This window comes from Sinocyclocheilus anshuiensis, unplaced genomic scaffold (genome assembly GCF_001515605.1).
Source record: "Sinocyclocheilus anshuiensis isolate Anshui unplaced genomic scaffold, SAMN03320099.WGS_v1.1 scaffold519, whole genome shotgun sequence".
Classification (NCBI taxonomy): Eukaryota; Metazoa; Chordata; class Actinopteri; order Cypriniformes; family Cyprinidae; genus Sinocyclocheilus; species Sinocyclocheilus anshuiensis.
The window spans coordinates 718,002-728,001 of NW_015549637.1; the positions used below are offsets into that span (position 1 = coordinate 718,002).

The following is a 10,000-nucleotide window of genomic DNA, read 5'->3' on the forward strand; positions in this document are numbered from 1 at the left end:
TTTAAAACAGAAAGAAAAGTCACTTACAAAATGAGATCAGATGAACATGAATAAATCTGACCAGAATGTGTCTGTGTACAAAACAAGTGACTGAATCTTCCTCAGAAGAGACAAAAACAGCAGCTCACGTCAGTGTCTGACTTATATTACAATCACGTCCAGAAGCTTTTGGTGAAATGAACTTATTAACCTGTTGCTTGACCTGTTCATATTTCAGGAGAGAACTAGTTTCCAAAGTCAGACGTCGCTTATGATTTTCAAGGCTGTAGAGTTTAGTAGAGACATCAACCCTTTTTTAAATAAAGCATATCATCAATACCTGAGATTAAAGCCCGTCCCTAAAAGATAATATCCCCTGCACGGTGAAAAACAGCCCCTTTAAAGCTTTACGAACAGACAGCAACCGTTTTCATTTAACACCTGGGATAGTTTATTGGTACACATACTATAAAACAGTATTAAAGTAGCAGGATAACAACAGTATTTTTTGAGTATTTTCATTGCTAGAAGTTTGACAAATACGATATATATATATATATATATATTTATAAATACAAAAGCACTCACAGCATGATCCATTGAGAAGCTACAGAAAGCTCAGGAGACAAACGAATAGAAACGGATGAAATTCAGAGCGCGACAGTTCTGCAAAAATAATCTGCTTTTCCCACAAACTATAATATTAGAGCAAAGGTCTACGACAGAAAACATTCAGCTAGTGCAAAAAGCTTCCAAGAAACCAAACGTAGTCTTAAACTACTCACTATATTTATATATGTATCTTTATATAAATAATCCCTTATTTTGGCATTTATCATGTAACAATTTAAACGTCCTACCTGACATATAGTGGCACATTAGTAAGCGATGGAGATTTAAAGCACTTTGCTTTCACACGAGATATGTGGCCAAACACTTGAAAACATGATGCAAAGAAAAAGAAAAAAGGAAAGAGTATAAAACGACCGATGGAAAACTCACAACAACCAACACACAAATAAAACCGCAAACAATGAGTGCTTCTGTCTTGTTCTCCAGAACAAATCTCTAAACATCCTCAAATCCAGACACATTTACTGGAGACGCACAGCGAAGACATGAAGTCTTGTTTTCTGAGAAACTGAACAAAATGAAGTGAGTTTATGATTAAAACAAGAACAAATATCTGCGGATGGGCTCAGAATAATAAAGTTAATTCAAAGGGAAGTTTTTCTGACCATTGGCATATTTCTTTCTTGTTTTAAGCATAAACGCACTTCATTCTGATACATTTTTCAGAAAACATGAGTTAATATCTTGTCATCTTGATTTGTGAGCACAAAACCAGTCATAAGGGTCAATTATTTTAAATTGAGATGTATACATCATCTGAAAACTGAATAAATAATCTTTCCATTGATGTATGGTTTGTTAGGATAGGACAATATTTGGCTGAGATAAAACTATTTGAAAATCTGGAATCTGAGGGTGCAAAAAAATCTAAATATTGAGAAAATCATCTTTAAAGTTGTCCAAATGAAGTTCTTAGCAATGCATATTACTAATCAAAAATTAAGTTGTGATATATTTACGGTAGGAAATTTACAAAATATCTTCATGAAACATGATCTTTACTTAATATCCTAATGATTTTTGGCATCAAAGAAAAATGTATAATTTTGACCCATACAATGTATTGTTGGCTATTGCTACAAATATACCCCAGCGACTTAAGACTGATTTTGTGCTCCAGGGACACATTTATGTTTTGTGGTTTAGTTATTTTTACTGGTTAACAAGCCATAAGTACTAAGAACATTTTTTTTTTTTGCAGTGTACAATCACCTCTCTTTAAAACAAGTACCGATACATTACACCGGAAAATAAAATAACAAACACAAGTGAAACCAAAGTTCAGTGTCGTGTCGGAGAAGAGCAGATGGTTGCGCTCCTCCGAATCCGTGCGAGGAGCCGGCGATTCTCAGGATAGCACCTCCATCATCTCCATCTCAAAGCCTGATTAAAACCGCAGAAATAACACGACGTGTGAGTCTGATCTTAAAAAACGGAGAGGAACAGATGATAAAAGCTCGGGACACTCGTGTGATCTGGTTTCCAGACGCGTCTACATTCGTAGTGTACAGAGGAAAGCTAGAGCTCTGCTACATCGGCAAAGATCCTCTGAATCCTATCACATATAAAGTGCTCAGGAACGGTGCAAAGCGCATCGTTCGCCTGACTCTGCTACGGTTAACTAGCTCAGTTAAGATACGAGCTGAAAAGAACACTTCTGAGTTGTCGGCCCATAATGGCTGCAGCGCTGCTGATGAAGATGATGATGATGGTGGTGTATAAAAACATGTCCTCAGGAGCTGGTCTGAGCGGCGTGGGCGGAGCTACGGTAAGAGTCGGATTGGCTGGACGCCGCTGCAGAGGAGGAGTTAACCGCGGTGGGCGGGACTAGAGCTGAGGTAGGGGCGGGGTTTACAGACTGCAGGCTGCAGAGAGTCGGGATGAAGCACAGATGAAGACGGAGCCCGACGGGACGGAGCTCGCTCGTGTGGAGGTTGGTGAGGGTCCGCTCTCGTCTCAGTTGACGGGTGGAGCGCTTACACCACCGTGGCTGGTCTGCGGTCCATGTCCTCCTCCAGCTTCACCATCTTCTGCATGTCTTTGGCCTGGAGAATCACAGCAGATATTTACATTGCGTTCATTCATCCGGATCTAATGTTTAGAGTAATGGGAACAATGATTTAAAATGCTGTTCATACTGACAACTAATTGTTAAGAGGTATATTCAGTTACTAAAATAAACTGATTTGCTTTTTTTGTGAAACTTTGTAATGTGTAAAAAATGTCAGGTTGAAAAAAAAAAGTAGTTTGGCATATTGTAGTGCTGACGATAAACCGTACTGTAATCATGATTTGTGCTTCTCTGGGTTTATTAAGCATAACCGTCGGTGATATTTGAACGCTCGTTATTTATCCTGGAAACATCTCATTTTAATTGCTCTTGCAGTGGTAATGAGCCTCCACAAGCTTTCATGGTTAGGGTTGCCAGATGTCAAGAGTTTAAATCTTAAATCGATACATTTTATTCCCAACCTGGCCACCATACACACACACACACACACACACACACACACACACACTCTCTACATTATGAGCGCTGATGAGCTGCAAACATGTTAGCGCTGGAGTTTAGCGATTTCCGTCGAGATATTCTGCTCAGATAATAGTGTCACAGCCAGTCTGTCCTCATTGTGCTTTGTTTGTTGCGACTAAATCTGAGCAAACCGTGCAGTTGACGTTTGCTTGATTTGTGCTTATGTGAGAGTGCAATAATTCTGACGAAACAATTAAAATGACAATAAATGTGATAATATTTTTGAGCAAAATAACTGTGATTAATAGATTAATTATCGTGCAGCCACAGCATATTTTCTTTATGCAGCCAATTTATAAAAAGAAGCAGACAAAAATATTTGTAAAACTTCTGTCTCTCAAATCAACTGTGACGGAAGGAAGGAGGCATGTATGCGTCACATGACAGAAAACCCACCGCCAACTGAATCATTTGATGACTCACTGAATCAATCTAATGATTCATTCACTCTCGGAACCGTTTGGAGTGGCTGTTACTTTCATCATGTTCAACTTCAAACTAAATCAGTGTAATTACTGAAAACGAATCTCTCTCTCTACATATATATTTACTGTATACAGAGTCTCGTCTACGAGAGCAGCATGAGCTTGAGACTGGTCTATGATGATTGGACGAGCTCTCAACTGGGCGGGACTTTACAACAAACGGCCAATGACTGAACACGTGATGTACGTGATTGACAGCACTCAGCACGTCAAAGTGGATGTGTTATAGAAGCTCTTGTGTCAATCAGACAGAAAGGAGACTGATGGAGAAAACTGAAGAAAGAGGAGAGCAATGCGTGAGCCTACCTTGAGTCTGACTGTTTGCATGATGTGATTTCAAAAGCTGTTCAAAGAAAAGGCAAATCATATTTAAGGAATGGCTTCAGACGTCTCATGTACAGAACATGAGTAATGAGGACAAAACACAAATCAAATGAAATGGAGAGGGCAGCCGTCTGTGAGCGTGAACAACAGCCGGCCTGAGCTTTACCTGCTCGTTGAACTTCTCGAGTTTGTCCAGCTGCTCGCGCTGAGACTTCTGCAGCTGCTCCAGCTCCTTCGCCTGCTTCATGGCCAGCTGAGGAAGAACAACATCATCATCATCATCTTCAACCTCAGAACTACTACATTCATTTAACAGACGCTTTCATCTAATGAGGAACGTCACATGCAGTTTACACACAGAGAATCACCATAATTCTGCAACATTAATACTGTTATTTTCCTGTTTATCTCTGTGAAGCTGCTTCGACCCAATCTGTATTGTATAAAGCGATATAGAAATTAAGGTGACTTGACAACTGCATCACTTTAGTCTCAGAAACACTGCAAAAATCCTAATCTCCAGAAACAGGATTCAGTATCACGAGAGATCAGACCTTTTCATTCATTTTACACAAATTTAATAGAAATAACTTGTACTTTACCCTCTAATCAAAACCTCAGTATTTCTGTCTTGTTTTCCAGCGCAAATCTCTAAAGATCCTCAAATCAAGACACATTTACTGGAGACGCACAATGAACACATGAGAAATAGATCAAAATCAGTTTATGGTTTTCAAAGAAAACAATGTCTTCGTTGTGCGTCTCCAGTAAATATGTCTTGATTTGAAGATCTTTAGACATTTGCACTGGAAAACAAGACAGAAATACTGAGGAACAGGTTCATTTTTGCAGTGCATGAAACATTACTGCCATGACTTCATGAATTTCAGACTTTCTGCTCTGATTGAAGAAATTTTTAGGCCTTAATTTGTTGAAGGGTGATTAAGACTCGCAGAAAGCTTGTCTTTTGATTTTGGGATTGTGTTTTCTCATTCGATTAATCATACAGCTGTGACAAATGCAGTTATCCTGCATCAACCTCTCAAACCAAAGCCATTCTTCACAGAACGGAGCCATAAGCATAAGCTAACACTGAAGACCATCAACCAACCCTTTTTCTCTCCTCCAGGAACTTTTTGGTGTTGCTGCTGTTCAGCTCCCGAACTCTCCTGCAACACAAACACAAACCTGTTAAACTGTGACAAACAATGATTTATTAATCACAGCGCTCCATCCGTGTGTCGTGTCGCACCTCTCGCGCTCCGCCTTGTTTTTGATGCTCTTGTCCTGGCTGATGGCTTTGCTGTTCTCCATCGACGTCTTCGCCTGATTGCCCTTCATCTCTTTGCTTTGCCTGTCGATCGATCACAATACAGACATGCTCAAAACAGTCCAGAGAATCAGTGACGGTTATGAAACATCATCTCATGCTCGAGGGTCACGGCTCTTTCTCATGGAGATCCGGCTGCAGAACAAACAGGTTCACACGAGGGGAATTATCAGTGTAATTAATAAAGACTCTTGAGCTGAATAGACGGGCCGCTCTTCTACTGAACTTACAGAGACTCATGCAACATTAATGCCTGTTAATTATGGCAGCCGGCCTCGTATCTCTATCCTAATAAGACACCACATCAGCATTATAAAGAGGAGAACACTGGCCCAGATGAATATACACGAGCATGAGTGTCGTGTGTTAATCAGATTCAGCAGTTATTAGCATACTACACTCTACTGTAGTACACACTACACTCACTGCTCTCATCATGAACATACAATACAAACAAATCCATTCAGGTGTATATGTATATCACCTGAAAGTAAATAACACACACACACACACACACATATGTAAATAATTGTAAAATTTCCTATTATTTCCATGAATCTCCATGGATTTCCAGTAAACTAACTAATCCAAATATTACAATATTATCTGAGACATTCAGCTTCCTCAAGGCCTCATATTTGATATAACCAAATATCCATGTTTTGATGCATATACATCAGCTGGATTTGTAATTGAGGATTGAGAAAGTGAGTCACGTGACGTTTGGCCAAACGTGGTGTCCGATACTTGGAATTTGAGCAGTAGGCAGACATTTTTGCTGCGGTGCCCTGGTGCTCAAGGGTCTCACCTCAGTTGGGTGGAAAAGAGCACTGTACATCATGGTAGTGATGATAGTGATGACAGTAACTGTAGTGAGTATAGTGATAATAGTGATGGTAGTGATGATAATGATGATTGTGCTGGTAGTGATGGTAGTGATGACAGTGATTGTAGTGATGATAGTGATTAGAGATGGTAGTGAAGGTAATGATGATAGTGATGTAATGATGGTAATGATTATAGTGATGATAGTGATGTAATGATGGTAGTGATGACAGTGTTGGCAATGATGAAAGTGATGGTAATGATTATAGTGATGATAGTGTTGGTAGTGATGGTAATGATGACAGTGCTGGTAATGATTATAGTGATGATAGTGTTGGTAGTGATGGTAATGATGACAGTGCTGGTAATGATTATAGTGATGATAGTGATGGCAATGATGGTAATGATGACAGTGTTGGTAATGATTATAGTGATGATAGTGTTGGTAGTGATGGTAATGATGACAGTGCTGGTAATGATTATAGTGATGATAGTGATGGCAATGATGGTAATGATGACAGTGTTGGTAATGATTATAGTGATGATAGTGTTGGTAGTGATGGTAATGATGACAGTGCTGGTAATGATTATAGTGATGATAGTGATGGCAATGATGGTAGTGATGACAGTGTTGGTAGTGATGGCAATGATGATAGTGATTGGTAGTGATGATAGTGATAATAGTGTTGGTAATGATGATAGTGATGGTAGTGATTAGAGTGATGGTAATGATGGTAGTGATTATAGTGATGACAGCGATTGTAGTGATGACTGATTAGTGATGGTAGTGATGGTGATGATAGTGTTAGTAGTGATGGTAATGATGATAGTATTGGTAGTGATTATAGTGATGGTAACGATGGTAGTGATGACAGTGATTGTAGTGATGATAGTGATTAGTGATGGTAGTGATGATAATGATGATAGTGATTATAGTGATAATAGTGATGTAATCATGGTAGTGATGGTAATGATGATAGTGATGGTAATAATGATAGTGTTGGTGTTGATGTCTTTCTCTTTATTTATTCCTTCTCTGTCTAGCTTGTACTTATTTGAACAATGCCTAAAACTTGGTATTACAAGCACTTCCTGTGTCTGTTTGCCTCTTTAAGAAGAATCGCTTTATGTATTCCCCAATTGTAAGTTGCTTTGGATAAAAGTGTCTGAAAAATGACTAAATGTAAAATGTAATGTAAATGTGATGACAGTGTTGGTAGTGATGGTAATGATGATAGTTATGATAGTGTTGGTAGAGATGGTAATGATGATAGTGATTGGTAGTGATAGTGATTATAGTGATGATAATGATAATGATTATAGTGATAATAGTGATGACAGTCATTGTAGTGATGACTGATTAGTGATGGTAATGATGGTGATAGTTTTAGTAGTGATGGCAATGATGATAGTGATTGGTAGTGATGACAGTGTTGGTAGTGATGGTAATGATGCTAGTGATTATAGTGATAATAGTGATGACAGTGATTGTAGTGATGACTGATTAGTGATGGTAGTGATAGTGATGATAGTGTTAGTAGTGATGGTGATGATGATAGTATTAGTAGTGATGGTAATGATGATAGTGATAATAGTGTTGGTAGTGATTATAGTGATGATAGTGATGACAGTAATTGTAGTGATGACTGATTAGTGATGATAGTGTTAGTAGTGATGGTAATGATGATAGTGATTATAGTGATAATAGTAATGATAGTAATTGTAGTGATGACAGTGTTTAGTGATGGTGATGATAGTGCTAGTAGTGATGGTAATGATGATAGTGATGGTGATGGTAGTGCTAGTAGTGATGGCAATGATGATAGTGATGGTAATGATGATAGTGATTATAATGATAATAGTGATGACAGTGATTGTAGTGATGACTGATTATTGATGGTAGTGATGGTGATGATAGTGTTAGTAGTGATGGTAATGATGATAGTGTTGGTAGCTGAGCATGCAGTGAACGCGTGTGTGTCGGTCGTGTCTCTCACCGCTCGTGGATGAGCTTGAGCTGCAGTGTCTGCTGCTCCTGAACGCTGGCCAGCAGCTTCCTGAGGAGCTCACACTGCTGCGTCACATGGGCGTCCTTCATTTCTTGTTCCTCTGTGCTGTGACAGTTGATCATCTCTGACCACTCTTTAGTGTGCTGCGCCACAATGTCCTTCACCTGAGAGGAAGAAACACCAACACGACTGACACGCGTCACCAAACACAGCCGAACATTTGCTGACAAACTCTATTATGAATAAAAACCATTTAAACACAGACTGCTGGGGTTTCCATCAGAACATCAGCTATCAATCATGAGCTTAGATGTCTTCAGTAAGATCTAAAGCACAGGATCTAGACTGACGCATAACTAGAAATATCTAGAACATTTGATTAATTGCCATTGAAATATAATAAACTTGAAAATTCCATTTTTCATGACTGTGGGAATCTGTCTTATGTAGTCAGACATTTAACCTGACACACACCAGACACGTTTACATGTGATCAAAGCATCCATTAGAGATGGGACTGATGGCTTAATCAATCCTGTAAACACCTCAAACAATCCAGTAGTGTTTGATCTCAATTAAACTGCGACCTTACGCACATGTGCAGGGCCGTGATGTTTATGTTTACGTATGATTTACACCTTATGTATGTTAGTCTTTATTTTCATCTTTCATCTTGAGAACTGGTCAGTGAAGGAGACTACATTTTTATTGTCTTCTACAATATTACTCATCTTTCTTGTTAGATGTCATCTAAAAACAATGACATTCGCAGGAGCTCCAGTGACAATATCGCAGTGGTTTTGCATGCACTGAAGTTTTGTTCAGAATTCAGGTAATGCACTTGAAAACGAATATATGTGAAAGTTTAGGGTTCATATAAACAGAACTTTCAAAATCTGAAATCAGATTATGAAAATGAGTGCATGTAAAAAAACCTACTGTAGCTTATTCTTATACTGATTCCTGCCTAATTGCTGAAGCCAGTCCGATCAGAGCATGTGATTTTGTCATTGTCAGGGTGTAATATGGTCAAATGCTCCACGGGCGAGTAAATAAGACACAAAGCATGATGACTGTCTTCTGTACCTTTTCTTTATGGTCTGTCGTGAGCGTCTCAACCTTAATGGCCGTTTCCTTCTTTAACTCGGAGCAGTTGTTTTCTCTAAAACAGAGAACAATGACAGTCACAATAACATCAGGACCGAATGACTGAGACGACGCAGAAGAGGCAGCATTTCCCATCATGCTTCACTCACCCTCTCTTCTTGATGGCCTTCTCCAGCAGCTTCTCCAGCGAGAACTTCTCCTTGTCATGCTGAGCCACCATTCTGTCCACCTGCGTGCAGTGTGATTTCTGCATGGCGTTGTGTTCCTGCGAGCAGAAGACGCGTTCATCATCTCATCATGCTGGAAACATCTGCATCAGCGTTTGAGCAGAACAGAGACAAGAATCCGTCACTGACCTTAGCGTGTCGTTTCTTTAGCGTGTTCAGTTCCTTCTGCTGCTTCTTCATCAGTTTAATGAAGGTCTAGAGACAAGAGATTTGTGGGATTTCTGAGGTTTATCTTTTCAAAAAGGACACGATGCAATCAGCGAAACTACATGCCAGAAAACAGCAGCAGCGATAACCAAATCCTTCAACACAAAATAAATGCAGAAAGTGAAAGTGAACAAACTGACTGACAATTTTAAATCAGACTTTCTAATGTTTCATGTTAGGGTTGGACGATAAAACGATAATGATCACGATATAATATTATAATATGATATTCATACTGAATTATATTATTAATGTAGACATGTATTAAATGTATATAGTATTTTTTGATTAAGCTATAACATTTGTGCATTTATACTAAATGTATTCAGCTTATTGTTTTT

At 38.9% G+C, this 10,000-nt stretch overlaps 1 protein-coding gene across 10 annotated transcripts in view; it reads right to left on the reverse strand.

Moving 5' to 3' along the window:
- Window positions 1–1,769: 1,769 nt before the first annotated feature.
- plcb4b (phospholipase C, beta 4b) overlaps window positions 1,770–10,000 on the reverse strand; it is a 43,929-nt gene continuing 35,698 nt past the window's right edge. For 9 of the 10 annotated variants that reach the window (XM_016448876.1, XM_016448871.1, XM_016448875.1 and 6 more), the window contains 9 exons: window positions 9,582–9,647; window positions 9,375–9,490; window positions 9,205–9,280; window positions 8,107–8,282; window positions 5,207–5,308; window positions 5,066–5,123; window positions 4,121–4,207; window positions 3,937–3,973; window positions 1,770–2,657 (listed from right to left, as the gene is read on the reverse strand). In XM_016448876.1, coding sequence (XP_016304362.1) covers window positions 2,569–2,657; window positions 3,937–3,973; window positions 4,121–4,207; window positions 5,066–5,123; window positions 5,207–5,308; window positions 8,107–8,282; window positions 9,205–9,280; window positions 9,375–9,490; window positions 9,582–9,647 — 807 coding nt within the window. In that variant the 3' untranslated portion in view covers window positions 1,770–2,568. The remainder of the gene's footprint in view (window positions 2,658–3,936; window positions 3,974–4,120; window positions 4,208–5,065; window positions 5,124–5,206; window positions 5,309–8,106; window positions 8,283–9,204; window positions 9,281–9,374; window positions 9,491–9,581; window positions 9,648–10,000) is intronic. The other variant, XM_016448878.1, reaches the window with a different exon arrangement.